The sequence below is a fragment of the Ranitomeya variabilis genome, chromosome 1 (assembly GCF_051348905.1).
Source record: "Ranitomeya variabilis isolate aRanVar5 chromosome 1, aRanVar5.hap1, whole genome shotgun sequence".
NCBI lineage: Eukaryota > Metazoa > Chordata > Amphibia > Anura > Dendrobatidae > Ranitomeya > Ranitomeya variabilis.
This window is the reverse complement of record NC_135232.1, coordinates 794,652,919-794,672,112: the sequence shown is the minus strand read 5'-3', so window position 1 is coordinate 794,672,112 and position 19,194 is coordinate 794,652,919. Positions and strand designations below refer to the sequence as shown.

General features: G+C 43.3%; 1 protein-coding gene across 1 annotated transcript in view; it reads left to right on the top strand.

Moving 5' to 3' along the window:
• The window catches only part of ZNF414 (zinc finger protein 414), a 55,150-nt gene that overhangs the window by 13,374 nt on the left and 22,582 nt on the right, over positions 1-19,194 (top strand). The window contains exons 2-5 of the mRNA XM_077273482.1: positions 3,114-3,249; positions 5,485-5,592; positions 11,817-11,922; positions 14,779-15,287. Of these exons, the coding sequence (XP_077129597.1) occupies positions 3,114-3,249; positions 5,485-5,592; positions 11,817-11,922; positions 14,779-15,287 (859 nt within the window). The remainder of the gene's footprint in view (positions 1-3,113; positions 3,250-5,484; positions 5,593-11,816; positions 11,923-14,778; positions 15,288-19,194) is intronic.

The window sequence follows — 19,194 nt, the reverse complement described above, 5'->3', positions numbered from 1 at the left end:
ACTGAATTACCGGCTTTTCTATAGAACACCGGTGCGTATTTCTCGCAAGTCACACTGATGGTCCGTGTGTAGTCCGTATTTTTCTCACCCCCATAGACTTTCATTGGTGGATTTTTTGCGCAATACGCTGACAAACGCAGCATGCTGCGATTTTCTCAGCCCGTAAAATACGGCTGAGAAATATACGGCAGATAGGAGCTGCCCCATAGAGAATCATTGGTCCGTGTGCAATGCGTTGTTTTTGCGCCTCTCATATGTCCATAAAACTCTCTAGTGTGACGCCTGCCTTAAGTGCGGGAACGCAGCCTACTACTCATGTGTGCTAATTTACATAATGGGGAATCTTGCAACACAGCTGGAAGTAATTGACACAGGAAGTGGAGGAAACACAGAGAGAAATCCCCTCCTTTTTAATAAATAAATAATAATAAAAAAAAAAAAATGTCCTGGGGTCCGCCTATATATGCTAACAATATAAAGAAGACTACTGGGGCTGGTAAGGATCCAATATCCATGAACCTTACCAGCCTGATAATAACAGGCCGCAACAGTCTGCTTACCTTGGATGGTTAGCAAAAATAGTGGGATCCCCTCCAAAAAAACAGCGTGGGTCCCCCTATTTTTGTTAACGAGCCAAGGAAAAAGCAGACAGCTGCAGCCTGGTATTCTCAGGCTGGCGAGGCCCATGGATTTTGGCCCTCACCAGCCTAAAAATAGCAGCCTGCAGCCGCCCCACAATTGGCGCATCCAAAGATGCCCCAGTTGTGGCACTTTACCCAGCTCTTCCCACTTGCCCTGTAGCGGTGGCAAGTGGGGTTCATATTTGTGGTGTTGATGTTGCCTTTGTATTGTCCGGTGACATCAAGTCCATGGCTTAGTAATGGAGAAGTGTCTATAAGACACCTCCATTACTAATCATATAGTTACGTGGTAAAGACACAGCCAGAATAAAGTAATTTAATTGAAATAATGACAGACTCCTTTTAATATTCTTAATTAAACCATACTTACAACCTCACCTAATTCCACCGAAGCCCTCGATCTCCTGTAAGAGAAATAAAATAAAAAAGCAACAGTATACCATACCTGTCCACCGAAAAGATAATCCATAATGTCCCATGACGAATCCAGCTCCAACGGAGCTTGTAGATGACCACTGGAGATAACCCCGTCCCTGACGGTCACGTGCACAGCAGTTCCCTCGGTCAGCTGAACCTATCGCGAGAACTGCAGTGGATGCAAACTTCCGGCTGTGGCACAAGGTAAGACATTATTTAAATTAGTTCACATGCGTAGTAAGCTGCATTCCCGCACTTAATACGCATGTGACTATAAAGGTAATGCGGTTTTACCGCATCTAATAATAGTCAATGGGAAATTTATGCTGTGGAGACTCAGCGTCTCCGCATCGTAAATAGACATGTTGCGGTCTGGAAAGATGCGCCGCATGTACGTTTATGCAGGGTTGCTGGGGGAGTCTCTGAACACATAGTGGAGAAGGGATTTCATGAAATCTCATCCACTGTGCTGTAACATCTGGCCGCTGCGGGTTTGACGCTGCAGATGTACGCAGAGTCCAACCCGCAGCATTTACTGACCGTGGGAACATACCCTAAGGCAGCAGAGGATCCCATCCCCCTCAGTATCTTCCTATGTTTAGGTGCGTGAATCCCCCCACCACTCAGCTTTACTGCCGTCTTTGCGGAGAGCAGGTGTGGCCTCTCGGGCTCATTGCACCTGAAGGTTCTCACTTTTGAAGGTTCGTACTTTGTTTGTTTTTTCATCACAATTATTTATCTTGCTCGTTTTATGAATTAATAATTAAAAGTTTTTGGATATTTTGTAGAAATAAGTAGGGTTTTCTTACAAACGAGGGATTTCTTAGACATGGCCTCTTGGGCACATTGTGCTCGAACACGTAATAGTCTCTGATATGCTATGAACTGCCAACCTTTCTTTTCTCTCTGCCAATGTGTTTCTTCTGCTAAACTTTTAACGTCTAAAGGTACCTTCACACAAAACGACTTTGTAACGATATCGCTAGCGATCCGTGACGTTGCAGCGTCCTCGCTAGCGATATCGTTTCGTTTGACACGCAGCAGCGATCAGGATCCTGCTGAGATGTCGCTGGTCGCTGAATAAAGTCCAGAACTTTATTTGGTCGTCCGATCGCCGTGTATCGTTGTGTTTGAAAGCAAAAGCAACGATACCAGCGATATTTTACACTGGTAACCAGGGTAAACATCGGGTTACCAAGCGCAGGGCCGCGCTTAGTAACCCGATGTTTACCCTGGTTACCAGCGTAAAAGTAAAAAAAACAAACCGTACATACTCACCTGCGCGTCCCCCAGCGTCTGCTTCCTGACACTTACTGAGCGCCGGCCCTAAAATGAAAGTGAAAGCACAGCGGTGACGTCACCGCTGTGCTGTTAGGGCCGGAGCTCAGTCAGTGTCAGGAAGCAGACGCTGGGGGACGCGCAGGTGAGTATGTACTGTTTGTTTTATTTTACTTTTACGCTGGTAACCAGGGTAAACATCGGGTTACTAAGCGCGGCCCTGCGCTTAGCAACCCGATGTTTACCCTGGTTACCCGGGGACCTCGGCATCGTTGGTCGCTGGAGAGCGGTCTGTGTGACAGCTCCCCAGTGATCAAACAGCGACGCTGCAGCGATCGGCATCGTTGTCACTATCGCTGCAGCGTCGCTTCGTGTGAAGGTACCTTTAATCTGAGTGAAGGTCACTGATTACTTTTAGAGCTCAGAAATGGACATAATTAGATATTCTAGATTGTTTTCTAACCGGTGCCTATCAGGAGAACTGCACCTGTACTCGGGAGTGTCATAGAGTAGAGTTGATCGAATATATTTGGATTTGGTCACCGAATATGAATTTTACATATTCGTGCCTTATTGCTACCCTATTTGTGCCGAATTTGTTTGATCGGTTCCAAACATAATTGGTCATTTCTTCTCCCATTGACTCCAATGATGTTCAACGAATATTGCAAAAACAAAACCGTTCATAACCAAATTTTGAAAAAATTTTCTCATCTCTACCAGAGATGCGCCTGATCCAAGATTAAACTTCTAATGAAATGATACCCACATTTTCAGGAAAAAACAGAAGAGCCCTCTGCAGAGGCACAAGCTACAGATACTGTCCCTTCTACTCCCCAGTCTGTAAGAGGGGTCAAGGTTGAAACTAAGAGACCAGGAGAAAGAGGCAGAAAGCGAGGTGTCTTGCCCTCAAGTAAGTATATTGAACTGCAGCACATTATTTCATGCAGAACCTAATGATAATAAAGGAGTTTTACCATGAAAGACATTTATTCATAGAATAAATGATAAATGTCTGCTGGAGACCCACTTATCCCAAGAACAAGGATTTTGATTCCCCATTATTTCCCACATTGCAGTCAGGACTGGATGGTGTGGCATGCTCTATTAATGTATGAGAGACTGACATTGGAAGGGTGTTAGAGCAAGTGCAAGGTTTGTGTGTGCCTGCTCCAGTCTGTATCAGACGCCAGACCGTGTCCTCTCCAGGACCAGGCGTATCCTGAGGTTTAGCATTCACTAGACAAAACGTCAGTGATGAGTTCTGTACTCTGTCAATCCAGCCACAATCAAACCCACATCAGTGCATTACTAGTCAATAATATTCCACAAAAGTGTGTGCATTAGATAATGTATCCTGATACATTTCAGTCACAGAAACCCTTACTATTACAAATATGTGAAGTATGACAAATAAGTAAGACACCTTAAGGGGAACCTGTCACCCCCAAAATAAAATCGAAGGTGAGCTAAGCCCACCGGCATCAGGGGCTTATCTACAGCATTCTGTAATGCTGTAAATAAGCCCCCGATGTATCCTGAAAGATAAGAAAAAGAGATTATTTTATACTCACCCAGGGGCGGTACCGGTTCTGTTCTGGTCCGATGGGTGTCCGGTCCGGGGCCTCCCATCTTCTTACGATGACGTCCTCTTCTTGTCTTCAGGCTGCGGCTCCGGCGCAGGTGTACTTTGTCTGCCCTGTTGAGGGCAGAGCAAAGTACTGCGGTGCGCAGGCGCCGGGAAAGGTCAGAGAGGCCCTGCGCGCTGAAGTACTTTGCTCTGCCCTCAACAGGGCAGACAAAGTATGCCTGTGCCGGAGCCGCAGCCTGAAGACAAGAAGAGGATGTCATCGTAAGAAGATAGGAGAACCTGGACCGCGACGCCCATCGGACCAGACCGCAGCGGGACAGCCCCTGGGTGAGTATAATCCAACCTCTTTTTCTCAACTTTCTGGATACATCGTGGGCTTATCTACAGCATTACAGAATGCTGTAGATAAGCCCCTGATGCCGGTGGGCTTAGCTCACCTTCGATTTTGGGGGTGACAGGTTCCCTTTAAAGAAGTTGTCCTCTTCTTGGACAACTTCTTGTCATACCCCTAAAATAATAAAACTTCCACTCCCCTCCCCGTGCTGGCACCGTTCCCGCGGTGTCTGCACTCACTCTCCCCGGGACTCCCTTGCTATTGTTGTGACCTATGACATCACCTCTGGTGTCACTGTCCCCACCTCCTGTTGAATTGAACATAAAGAAGTCCGAGATCAACTGCAGCCCAGACATACAATTCATGTTCGATTTGTCTAAAGTTGGGGTCAGTGATGCCAGTGCTGATTGGGTGCCAGCATCAAGTGTCACAACAACCGCACAAGAGCTCCGGAACCGTCAGTGCTGACACCGCGGCAATGCCGCAAGCATGGGAGGAGATTATGAACTTTATTATTTTATGGTCGCCAAACATTTTGATCAAGAAGGGGTGGTCATCCTAGTAGTGAACAACCTCCTTTAAGTGATCACAGCAGAGTCTTTTTCCATGCTCTATAGGTTATTTTTACATGAAGTGATGGTACTTGATGTGGGGTCAGTGATAGTCTAGCTGCTTGCATTTGTTGGTGGAACAATGCATGTTGCAGGAGGCGAACCCTTGTTGTTAAAGGGTTTATCCAGTGAAGATAGGAGATAACTTATAGATTGATGGGGGTCTGACTGCTGGGACACACACTGATAGGCAATTCCTGTTAAAATGGGGCCGTAATGTGTGTACGCCCAAGCCGCACTCCATTAGTTTCAATGGGACTGCTGGAAAAAGTAGAACACTGCACTGCGCCCAGCAGCCCCATAGTGCATGAATGATAATGCAGCCGACATATGTACTAACACTCCATCGTAGATGGGGATAGGAGTGTCAAGTTCTGCCAATCTTTGGTGGGGTCTGACCGCTGGGACCTGCAATCTATGTAAGTTGTCGCCTATTCATCTTCACTGGACACCCCCCTTTAAGGATGATTTTCCACTTTCTACAGTGTGGTTTTCTATGGTAATAGGTTCTTGTATAGCTTGGAAATCCCCTATCCACCATCACTCCTTTTTTAAATATTGTAATATCTTTAGGAATATTATTATTCATTTTATTTTTTTATTCTTGTGCAGAAAAGGGTCACAAATGTTCTACATATGGCTGTAACCGTACATTCCTCAACATGCAGGATCTCATTCATCATGTGTCTATCCACTATAAACCAACTCAATCTATGCAAGGTAAGACTTGTGACTTTTGTCCGCACCATGTGGAAGCCTATTATCAACTGGCTCTACCACAAAGGCACCCTCCATTAATATTTGATGTGTTGAATTCATTTTTTTAGGTCTGTAACTTTTAGGGTAAAAATACCAGTGAATTGCCCAAATATACAAAGAAATGTGTGGGAACACCTTGACACCATAATGATGTAGCTGTCATCCCATATCAAGTACATAGGTAGATGTTGGGCTTCTCAAAACTCAATCCCATGCAGTTGATTGATATCAGCAAAGTTTATTTAGTCTTTAGTTTATTTCTTTAGGGCCAGAATTGGGATTTGAAAACTAAGGAGGGGGATATTCTTTAAATCCTTACAGGCAAGTTATTACATGGGCCCATTGCAACATTTTCTACTTTAAGGCTATGTGCACACGTTCTGGATTTTTCACGTTTTTTTTTTCGCTATAAAACCGGGAAAAAAATGCATCCATTATGCATCCTATAGTTAGAATGCAATCCGCAATTTTTGTGCACATGATGCGTTTTTTTCTGCAAAAAAAAAAACGCATTGCGGGAAAAAATGCAGCATGTTCATTAATTTTGCGGATTTTTCGCATTTTTCCCTCTATATTATTCAATTGGGGAAGCTCCGGAAGAAAACGCGAAAAATTTGCAAAAAAAGCGCGCAAAAAACGCGTGCGGATTTCCTCTGGAAAAAGTCCATTTTTTGTCAGGAAATTTCTGCAAAGATTCCTGACGTGTGCACATACTCTAAAGGTGTAGTCCACTACTGGACCACCTCTTCTTAAATGGTAAGGTGTCCATAATAAAAAAAAAAATATATATATAATTATTGCCCGGACCAGCGCAGTTTATCACTGGAACTGCGTTGGTTTCGGAGGTTGGTCTATATACACTGCTCAAAAAAATAAAGGGAACCCTTTTGCCTTCAGAACTGCCTCAATTCTTCGTGGCATAGATTCAACAAGGTGCTGGAAGCATTCCTCAGAGATTTTGGTCCATATTGACATGATGGCATCACACAGTTGCCGCAGATTTGTCGGCTGCACATCCCAAAGATGCTCCATACAAGGCAGGATGGATCCATGCTTTCATGTTGTTTACGCCAAATTCTGACCCTACCATCCGAATGTCGCAGCAGAAATCGAGACTCATCAGACCAAGCAACGTTTTTCCAATCTTCTACTGTCCAATTTCGATGAGCTTGTACAAATTGTAGCCTCAGTTTCCTGTTCTTAGCTGAAAGGAGTGGTACCCGGTGTGGTCTTCTGCTGCTGTAGCCCATCTGCCTCAAAGTTCGACGCACTGTGCGTTCAGAGATGCTCTTAGGCCTACCTTGGTTGTAACGGGTGGCGATTTGAGTCACTGTTGCCTTTCTATCAGCTCGAACCAGTCTGCCCATTCTCCTCTGACCTCTGGCATCAACAAGGCATTTCCGCCCACAGAACTGCCGCTCACTGGATTTTTTTTCTTTTTCGGACCATTCTCAGTAAACCCTAGAGATGGTTGTGCGTGAAAATCCCAGTAGATCAGCAGTTTCTGAAATACTCAGACCAGCCCTTCTGGCACCAACAACCATGCCACGTTCAAAGGCACTCAAATCACCTTTCTTCCCCATACTGATGCTCGGTTTGAACTGCAGGAGATTGTCTTGACCATGTCTACATGCCTAAATGCACTGAGTTGCCGCCATGTGATTGGCTGATTAGAAATTAAGTGCTAACAAGAAGTTGGACAGGTGTACCTAATAAAGTGGCCAGTGAGTATATATATATATATATATAATGCAGTACAGACCAAAAGTTTGGACACACCTTCTCATTTGAAGATTTTTCAGTATTTTCATGACTATGAAAATTGTACATTCACACTGAAGGCATCAAAACTATGAATTAACACATGTGGAATTATATACTTAACAAAAAAGTGTGAAACAACTGAAATTATGTCTTATATTCTAGGTTCTTCAAAGTAGCCACCTTTTGCTTTGATGACTGCTTTGCACACTCTTGGCATTCTCTTGATGAGCTTCAAGAGGTAGTCACCGGGAATGGTCTTCCAACAATCTTGAAGGAGTTCCGAGAGATGCTTAGCACTTGTTGGCCCTTTTGACTTCACTCTGCGGTCCAGCTCACCCCAAACCATCTCGATTGGGTTCAGGTCTGGTGACTGTGGAGGCCAGGTCATCTGACGTAGCACCCATCACTCTCCTTCTCGGTCAAATAGCCCTTACACAGCCTGGAGGTTGTGTTTGGGGTCATTGTCCTGTTGAAAAATAAATGATGGTCCAACTAAACGCAAACCGGATGGAATAGCATGCCGCTGCAAGATGCTGTGGTAGTCATGCTGGTTCAGTATGCCTTCAATTTTGAATAAATCCCCAACAGTGTCACCAGCAAAACCCCCACACCATCACACCTCCTCCTCCATGCTTCATGGTGGGAACCAGGCATGTAGAGTCCATCCGTTCACCTTTTCTGCATCGCACAAAGACACGGTCATTGGAACCAAAGATCTCAAATTTGGACTCATCACACTAAAGCACTGATTTCCACTGGTCTAATGTTGTCCATTCCTTGTGTTCTTTAGCCCAAACAAGTCTCTTCTGCTTGTTGCCTGTCCTTAGCAGTGGTTTCCTAGCAGCTATTTTACCATGAAGGCCTGCTGCACAAAGTCTCCTCTTGAGGGCTCTTTTCCATTTGCGAGAAACACGTCCGTGTCTCACATGTGAAAACCAAGCTCTGGCGCCGGCACTCCAGAGCAGAGCTTTGTTTTCACATGCGAGACACGGATGTGTTTCTCGCAAATGGAAAAGAGCCCTAACAGTTGTTGTAGAGATGTATCTGCTGCTAGAACTCTGTGGCATTGACCTGGTCTCTAATCTGAGCTGCTGTTAACCTGCGATTTCTGAGGCTGGTGACTCGGATAAATTAATCCTCAGAAGCAGAAGTGACTCTTGGTCTTCCTTTCCTGGGGCGGTCCTCATGTACGCCAGTTTCTTTGTAGCGCTTGATGGTTTTTGCCACTGCACTTGGGGACACTTTCAAAGTTTTCCCAATTTTTCGGACTGACCTTCATTTCTTAAAGTAATGATGGCCACTCGTTTTTCTTTACTTAGCTTCCTTTTTCTTGCCATAATATAAATTCTAACAGTCTATTCAGTAGAACTATCAGCTGTGTATCCACCAGACTTCTGCACAACACAACTGATGGTCCCAACCCCATTTATAAGGCAAGAAATCCCACTTATTAAACCTGACAGGGCACACCTGTGAAGTGAAAACCATTCCCGGTGACTACCTCTTGAAGCTCATCAAGAGAATGCCAAGAGTGTGCAAAGCAGTCATCAAAGCAAAAGTTGGCTACTTTGAAGAACCTAGAATATAAGACATAATTTCAGTTGTTTCACACTTTTTTGTTAAGTATATAGTTCCTCATATACACACACACACACACACCCCAAAAAAAATATAGGGAACACTTAAACAACAGAATGTAACTCCAAGTAAATCAAACTTCTGTGAAATCAAACTGTCCACTTAGGAAGCAACACTGTTTGACAATCAATTTCACATGCTGTTGTGCAAATGGAATAGACAACAGATGGAAATTATTGGCAATTATCAAGACACTCTCAATAAAGGAGTGGGGACCACAGACCACATCTCAGTACCAACGCTTTCTGGCTGATGTTTTGGTCACTTTAGAATGTTGGTTGTGCTTTCACACTCGTGGTAGCATGAGACGGACTCTACAACCCACACAAGTGGCTCAGGTAGTGCAGCTCATCCAGGATGGCACATCAATGCGAGCTGTGGCAAGAAGGTTTGCTGTGTCTGTCAGCGTAGTGTCCAGAGGCTGGAGGTGCTACCAGGAGACAGGCCAGTACACCAGGAGATGTGGAGGGGGCCGTAGGTGGGCAACAACTCAGCAGCAGGACCTTTACCTCAGCCTTTGTGCAAGGAGGAACATGAGGAGCACTGCCAGAGCCCTGCAAAATTACCTCCAGCAGGCCACAAATGTGGATGTGTCTGCACAAACAGTTACTGTAGAAACCAACTCCATAAGGATGGTCTGAGTGCCCGACGTCCATAGATGGGGGTTGTGCTCACAGCCCAACACCATGCAGGATGCTTGGCATTTGCCACAGAACACCAGGATTGGCAAATTCGCCACTGGCGCCCTGTGCTCTTCACAGATGAAAGCAGGTTCACACTGAGCACATGTGACAGAGTCTGGAGGCGCCATGGAGAACGTTCTGCTGCCTGCAACATCCTCCAGCATGACCAGTTTTGCAGTAGGTCAGTAATGGTGTGGGGAGGCATTTCTTTGGAGGGCCGCACAGCCCTCCATGTGCTAGCCAGAGATACCCTGACTGCCATTAGGTACCAGGATGAGATCATCAGACCCATTGTGAGACCATATGCAGGTGCAGTAGGCCCTGGGTTCCTGCTGGTGCATGACAATGCTAGGCCACATGTGACTGGAGTGTGTCAGCAGTTCCTGCATGATGAAGGCATTGATGCTAAGGACTGGCCTGCCCCTTCCCCAGTCCTGAATCCAATCAAGCACATCTGGGACATCATGTCTCGTTCCATCCACCAACGCCACATTGCACCACAGACTGTCCAGAAGTTAACTGATGCCTTAATCCAGGTCTCTGAGGAGATCCGTCAGGATAACATCCACCGCCTCATCAGGAGCATGCTCAGGCATTGTTGGGAAGTCATACAGGCACGTGGAGGCCACACACACTACTGTGCATCATTTCCTTGCCTTGAGGCATTTCCACTGAAATTGGATCAGCCGGTAATTTGATTTTCCATTTTGATTTTGAGCATCATTCCAACTCCAGACCTCCATGGGATATTAGTTGTGATTTACATTGATCATTTTTAGGTTTTACTGTTCTCCATGCATTCCACTATATAAGGAATAAAGATTTACAACTGGAATATTTCATTCAGTGATATCTAGGATGTGGGATTTTAGTGTTCCCTTTATTTTTTTGAGCAGTGTATTTTTTTTATTTTATTATGAACACTTTAGCATTTAAGTAGGGGTTGTTCAGAGGTGGATAACCCTTTTTAATTTGCAAGTAAACTTTCCAAACTCCATGACGTCTTTAGGTACCAAAGTCCATTGTTGCTACTAATAAACACTATTTAAGTAAAGGACCAGCCTATCTCTCCACTCTATACAGGGCACTTTTCTGGGCAATGGGAAAACTACAATTATTTTATTCACTTTTGCCTTACTGCTAGTGGTCAAGAAGTGTGTGCAGCAGAAATGGTTTCCATCTGAACCAGCAGTCTGGACTTTCATTATGCCGCATATACAGTATGCTACTTCCTGAACTGGAAAACGACTACATTAAATAATCCAATGCAGCTAAATGGTGCAATTACATCAGTCACCATCTTGACATAACCTAATTTGAGTATTCTTGTGCCATCTTTATGCCAGCTTGCCCTGTGTTTGAAGGGGTTGTCCTTCTTTCAGAGTGCTCTCTGCATGCTGTCAGAATTCTCCGGTGAGATCAGGAAGTCACATGACCAAAAATAAGCAATTCGCATGCATGCGGTCACATGCAGACTAGACGTGCTCGGCCTCACTAAATACAAGTGAAGTGATCGAAGCTGAGCATGTGTAGTACAGTCCAGAAGTATGCAAATCACGTACTTGAAGTCACGTGATCCCACCCACCGCTTTCTATGACAATACTGAAGAATCCTGACAGTGTGCCATGCGCACGCTGAAATGATTAAGATGTCTGCAGTTACATAGCACCAAGACCGGACAACCCCTTTTACGGGTTTCCATTTTAAACCGGACTAATTTCTTTTGATGAGCTTTGTTTATCACAGAAGAGAAGCAGAATTCATATGTCAAAACTGCTTTTATAGGAAGGGGGCACAGATTATTTTTGGGACTGTATCTACCTTCCTATACTTGCAGAATGTTATCCATTATTTGACTATCTACTGTAAACACAATCGGCCCTAAATTCTCAGTTTTATGTATGTTTCTAAAGCGATTTCATATGATTGCTTATAAATATTTGTTACGGTATCTGTCTTTGTTAACAGAATGAGGACTGCTTCAAGGCTAACTTTTTTGCGAGACATCAAAATGTCCATTGGTTGTGAGAGCTGTTACTGAGGAAAATAACTATATCATGGAGACCATCTTATTCATAGAATTTTTTTTCGTTTTACAGATAAAAAGTTCTTTTGCTCTATTAGTGGATGCGGAGCAATACTACATAGCATGCAAGAGCTTATGAGCCACCTGAAAGTCCATTACAAGCCTAACCGCTACTTTAAGTAAGTGAATAGATTTAAGGTCTTCTATTTTTTTTTTCTTATGGTAGTTGCCTTAGGAAAACATTGTATAGGTGTTTTATTAAACTGTAATACAAGTCTTTGCATTGGCTAATATTTTTCGTAAGGGTTCTGCGATATTTCATGAATTGCCATTTCCTAACACTGCCCTACATTCAGACAAGGTGTATACTGGAAAGTGGCGCATTGGTATAACTTCATTCTAAGATCTTATTCTATCAAAATGAACTGCATTGTTCAAGATATGGAGGCTGAAATTTTTTTTATAACAGTTATATAGAGCTCCGTGACCTGCAAGCCATCTCTTTCCCAGTTACTGTATGTAAAGGTGAATTGCACATGTACATTTTCAAATTGTCATGTTCTGTTGTAATTCTATACATCTAGGACAATGCCTATCACATAATGTAAGAAATACGTTTTTTGTTTTTTCTTTCTTTCTTTGAGAAAAGTAATGACGCACTGATGGATGAAAAATTGATCATAAGAATTTTATTTTTTTTAAATGAGCTCTTGTGAGAACATGGCCGAATAGTGTATTATAACACAGGGTTCTAATTCATTTTGAGAAAGATGCTTACTGCTCTCTACAGCTACATGTCGTGGTGTACTTTACTTGATGGTACTGATTTGACGTTAGTAGTGGATATATACAGTGCCGGGAAAAAAAATTGTTACAAGTTCAACGAAACCACAAAGTTTTAATATTTCAATTGTTTTATTTTGGATATTTTGTTACAATTAGTATTTTGTCATGTCACCCTTAGGCTAGGTTCAGATTGCGTTAGGGCAATCCGTTTAGCGCTAAGCACTAGCGGATTGCGCTAACGCAATGTCTTTTAAGGGGTCGCGTTAAACGTCCCCGCTAGCGCAGATCCCCGATCTGCGAGAGCGGGGAACGGACCTCGGGCGCGCCGTGGACGCTGCAAGCAGCGTCCGAGGCGCGTTACAAAAGAACGGCACATCGCTAGCGCGTGCCGAAAATGACACGCGCTAGCAGTGTGCTTTAACATTGCTGGCAATGGGAGCGCTAACGGACGCGTTGCACGGCGTTAATTTCGCCGTGCAACGCTGTCCGTTAGCGCTCACACTAAAACGCAATGGGAACCTAGCCTTACACTTTATCACCATCTGCAGTTGTTTAGGAATGGATTCAGCAATTCTGGTGAAGTACGTGGAGTCTATGGTTATCCACAGTGTTCTGCACCTCTTTAGATCGTTGATGTTGCCGGATCTTGTCTCTTGAACCTTGTTTGTCATTAAATTCCAGGCATTTTCTATGGGGTTATGGTCAAGAGAATTACCTGGCCTCTCTAAAATGTTAATGTTGTGGTCATTGAGAAACGTTGTCACAGCCTTGGTTTTGTGGGCAGGGGATCAATCATTCATAAAGTAATCACACTGATGAATGACCCAAAAATTTAAGCAAATGTTTTTACAAAACATTAACCCCTTCACGACCTTTTGATTTTGCGTTTTTGTTATTCGCTCCCCTTCTTCCCAGAACCATAACTAGTTTAATTTTTCTGTCAATATCGCCATGTGAGGGCTTGCTTTTTTGCGGGAGGAGTTGTACTTTTGAATTACACCATTGGTTTTACCATATCGTACTGGAAAACGGCAAAAAAATCCCAGTGGGGTGAAATTGCAAAAAAAGTGTAATTCCACAAATTTTTTTGTTGTTGTTGTTTTTTACCATGTTCACTAAATGCTAAAACTGACCTGCCACTATGACTCTACAGGTCATTATGAGTTCTCAGATACCAAACATGTCTAGGTTGTTTTTATGTGGTGAAAAAAGCAAGCCAAAGTTTTGTATTTAAAAAAAAACACCATTTTCTGAGACACGTAGTATCTCCACTTTTCAAGATCTGGGGCTGGGCGAGGATCTTTTTTGTGCGCCGAGCTGACGTTTTTATTGATACTATTTTTAGGAAGATATGTTTTGATTGCCTGTTATGGCATTTTGTTACAGCAACCAAAAAAACGTATTTCTGGCATTTTGGATCTTTTTTCTCATTGCGCTGTTTACCGATCAAATTCTTTTTATATTTTGATAGATCAGGCAATTCTGAACACAATGATACCAAATGTGTATTTTTATTTTTTTGTTTTATTTGGAATGTAGCAAGAGGGCAGTGATTAGAATATATATATATATATATATATATATATATATATATATATATATATATATATATATATATATATATATATATATATATATATATATATACTTTTTTTTTCTCCCTTCTACGTTTTACTTGCTTCAATGGTCTCCTTAGGGTATGTTCCCACGGTCTGTAAACGCTGCGGTTGGACGCTGCATACATCCGCAGCGTCCAACCCATGGCGGCCAGGTGTTACAGCATAGTGGATGGGATTTCAAAAAATCCCATGCCCACTATGCGTACACGAACTCCTCCTGCTTCCCTGCAGAGACAGACATGCTGTGGTCTGGAAAGACACACCGCATGTCAATTTATCTTGTGGAGATGCTCAGTCTCCGCAAGATAAATATCAGTAGTCCAATGTATTGGGCGCGGTGATTCCGCACGGTTCAATGAACACATGCGGAATCACCTGCGTTCAATAGCCGGCAGCGCTTTGGATGGAGCGGAAATGTGCTGCTTCCAAAGCGCTTCCGTTTACTGACCGTGGGAACATACCCTTAGAAGAATTGAAGCTGCGATACTCCGATCGCCTGGGCTACACACAGCAAGGCTTCAGCCCTGCTATGTGTAGTAGAATTGATTGTCTGCTATGAGCATATTGGGATAGGATCTTGCAGATGGGAATACCCCTTAACTCTCTGCTTTTCTCATTAATCTTCAACAGATGTGAAAACTGTATGCAACATTTCCGTACTCATCGATCCCTATTTAAACACCTTCATGTGTGTTCTGACAACGCTGCACGCTCAGTCTCACAAAGTACCACATCCTTACCCGCATCTTCTGATTCTGATTCAGCAACCCCAGCAGGACCAGTGAGTCGTCAAACAAGTGTCATCCAGTGTATTAAAAAGGACAATCCTCTCCCAGTGGCTAATGATATTCCTACAACATCTATGGCAGCAGTAGCTTCAACTTCTACTCTTCCTGGAGGACATCTTGCCTCAATGAGCAAGTTGGCGTCTAAGGCTTCTAACTCATTTTCTGCTTTTGACCCAAACCTATTTGGAGGAAGGGTGTCAGGCACATCCCAAATCAGTGCTGCCAGTTCCTATCTGTCCTACATGAATCCATCAGCCTACAACTCGCCGCAGGCCTCCATGTCAAAACTTAAACCTTTCCTGGGGAACCAAAGCCTGCCTGCTTCTAATGCCACGTGGAAAAAGAACCAAGGTCAGGCAGAAACTTTATGATGGTTACAATTGAAATGTGAATTTGTTTTTTTACATAGTATGAAATATGATTATGGCAGTTATAAGGTAACCAGATTCAGGGCCTCATAGGTTTATTTATGAGTTTAATATTTCTTTTCAACTTTTTTTTTTTTTTTACACATGGAGAGTAGCTAACTATACCAAGTGAGGCATAATGTCCTTTGTTCATATTAACTAAAACACGGAAAACCTCTTTTTGACATATGTGTATGTAAACTATCTTGTATTTTAGTATGGCCTTCATTTTACGCTGTCGACCCCGTTACTGTATTTTAGAATTGTAGTTCTTTTTAACTGTGATGTTAATGCTACTTCTGAAAACAATTGTGAACAGGTTGTTGAATCAGATACATAGAAATTCCTTAAATTCCTTAAAGAATTGAAAGCTCAATCTAAATATTACCTGCTGATTCTCTGATTTCTATATGACTTGTTCTTCTACTGACGAGTGTATTTTGCGATTATGCCTGCTGTGATTGAGGCTGTTATAATGGAAGAACACTGACAAATTGAGAGAGACAATGTAAATCTATTTTGTGAATGTTTTGTCACCACATTTAGTGATTGAATCTTTTTATGATGTAATTCAGTTGATGTTTTATTTTTTCCTCCTGTTTGTCCCAGGTAGTTCTCCTGTCTGACCAAACTTTAAAACATGTGAACACATCTTCAAAATGATCTGTATACACATAAGTGAAAAGATTTTTGTGCCACAGTAACTTAAGGGTGGCCATACACCTTAGATAGCCATTGCCAAAACCCCTGTTTTGTTGACAAATATTTGTCCTCAATCTGCTGTGTTAACAAATTATCGGATATGTACAACTCCAATGTGTCCAATCTTTTCCTGATATCAGTGGGTTCAGCCACCATTTTGTGTACAAGTATCTCAAGAATATTGTTTTTTGAACGTGTTAATACAATTTTATAAAAACAGTTTACAAGGAACTCTACACTGCAGTTATGGTGTGGAAACGTTACAAGGTCCTTCAACTCCAAATCATGTATCATTAAACTGAGCACATCTGAAGGCTCTTACACATATGTGCTTCATGATAATTCAGTTTTACTCCTGAAGACTGGTTCTATCAGAAGAACCGAAAGGAGACCACAGTGAGAACCTCAGAGTTCTACCAATATACATTAACTGTTATTTGTCTATAAAATGACCTAGTGACGGCATAATAAACTTAAATGTTCTTCTTTAAAAGGGTAGCTATTTTTGTAAACCCTATTACAGATTTCTGAGTTTATGGAGGGGTTCTCTATTCAGGAACCTCCTCTTTTGATCAGAGTGGAATTGAGTTAAAAGAGCATCTTTCTGGGTCTATTAAAGGGGAACCTGTCATCTTGGAAAATGCTATTTACATGACAGAGACGTAACCAGAGTCTGATGGGCCATGGTGCAAGATTTGGACTGGGTCCCCCTCCCCATCCGGGGAAAAAAATGTATCTACAGATGCTTCTTACAAAATTGGAATATGACATAGTTAATTTATTTCAGTTCTTCAATACAAAAAATAAAACTCCTATATTATATAATCATTACAAACAGAGTGATCTATTTCAAGTGTTTCTGTTAATGTTGATGATTATGGCTTACATCCAATGAAAACCAAAAAGTCATTATCTCATTAAACTACAATATTGAACAAAAAACACCTGCATAGGCTTCCTAAGCATTTAAAAAGGTCCCCTAGTCTGTTTCAGTAGGCTCCATAATCATGGGGTACACTGCTGACTGATTATTATTTATTATTATTATAGCGCCATTTATTCCATAGCGCTTTACATGTGAGGAGGGGTATACATAATAAAAAAACCAAGTACCTTATATACTCGAGTATAAGCCGACCCCCCCCCCCTAATTTTGCCACAAAAAACTGGGAAAACTTAATGACTCGAGTATAAGCCTAGGGTGGGAAATGCAGCAGCTACCGGTAAATGTCAAAAGTAAATATAGATACCAATAAAAGTAAAGTTAATTGAGACATCAGTATGTTAAGTGTTTTTGAATATCCATATTAAATCAGGAGCCCCATATAATGCTCCATAAAGTTTGTGATGGCCCCATAAGATGCTCCATATTAAAATATGCCTCATATAATCCTGCATAAAGGTTAATAATGGCCCCATAAGATGCTCCATACAGACACTTGCCCCATATAATGCTCCACAAACGTTAATTATGGCCCCATAAGATGCTCCATAAAGACATTTGCCCCATATAATGCTGCACAAACGTTATGGCCCCATAAGATGCTCTATACAGTCACTTGCCCCATTATAGTGTTGCACAAACGTTATGGCCCCATAAGATGCTCTATACAGACACTTGCCCCATATAGTGCTGCACAAACGTTATGGCCCCATAAGATGCTCTATACAGACACTTGCCCCATTATAGTGCTGCACAAACGCTATGGCCCAATACAGACACTTGCCCCATATAGTGCTGCACAAACGTTATGGCCCAATACAGATACTTGCCCCATATAGCGCTGCACAAACATTATGGCCTCATAAGATGCTCCATACAGACACTTGCCCCATTTGCTGTTGCTGTGATAAAAAAAAAAAATCACATATTCACCTCTCCGTCGCTCAGGCCCCCGGCACTTTCAATATTCACCTGACTTCGTTCCGGCGCCGCTCCATGTTCAGCGTCTTCTGCACTGATGTTCAGGCAGAGGGCGCACACTAACCACGTCACCGCGCCCTCTGACCTGAGCGTCACTGCAGAAGACGCTGAAGATGGAGCGGCGCCGGAACGAGGAGCAGGTGAATATCGCGCAGCGCTGCGCTCCCCTCCCCGTTATACTCACCTGCTCCTGGCGCGATGCAGTCCCTGCTTCCACTGCGCTGCAGCTTCTTCCTGTATTGAGCGGTCACCATTACCGCTCATTACAGTAATGAATATGTGGCTCCACCCCCATGGGAGGTGGAGCCACATATTCATTACAGTAATGAGCGGTACCACATGACCGCTCAGTACAGGAAGAAGCTGGGGCACCGGGAACCCATGGACGTGCAGAGACCGTGCCAGGAGCAGGTGAGTATAATTAGACAGCCCCCGCTCCCCCTCCCCTGCCGACCCTTGGGTATGACTCGAGTATAAGACGAGAGGGGGACTTTGAGCCCAAAAAAATGGGCTGAAAATCTCGTCTTATACTCGAGTATATACGGTACAATAATCTTAATCACTACAAGTCACGACTAGTACATGAGGAGAGCAGACCCTGCCCGCGAGGGCTCGCAATCTACAAGGGATGGGTGAGAATACAGTAGGCGAGGGTAGAGCTGGTCATGCAGCAGTTTGGTCTAGCAGTGGTTACTGCAGGTTGTAGGCTTGTGGGAAGAGGTAGGTCTTCAGGTTCTTTTTGAAGGTTTCCACGGTACGCGAGAGTCTGTGTTGGGGTAGAGAGTTCCAGAGTATGGGGTATGCGCGGGAGAAATTTTGTATGCGATTGTGAGAAGACAAGATAAGAGGGGAGTATAGAAGAAGATCTTATGAGGATCGGAGGTTGCATGCAGGTAAGTGCCGGGAGACGAGGTCACAGATGTATGGAGGAGACATGATGTGGATGGCTTTGTATGTCATGGTTAGGGTTTTGAACTGGAGTCGTTTGGTAATGTGGAGCCAGTGCAGGGATTGACAGAGAGGAGGGGCTGGGGAATAGCGGGGGGACAGGTGGATTAGTCGGGCAGCAGAGTTTAGAATAGATTGGAGGGGTGTGAGAGTATTAGAGGGGAGGCCACAGAGCAGGAGGTTGCAGTAGTCAAGGCGGGAGATGATGAGGGCATGGACTAGGGTTTTTACAGATTCTTGGTTGAGGAATGTATGGATCCAGGAAATATTTTTGAGT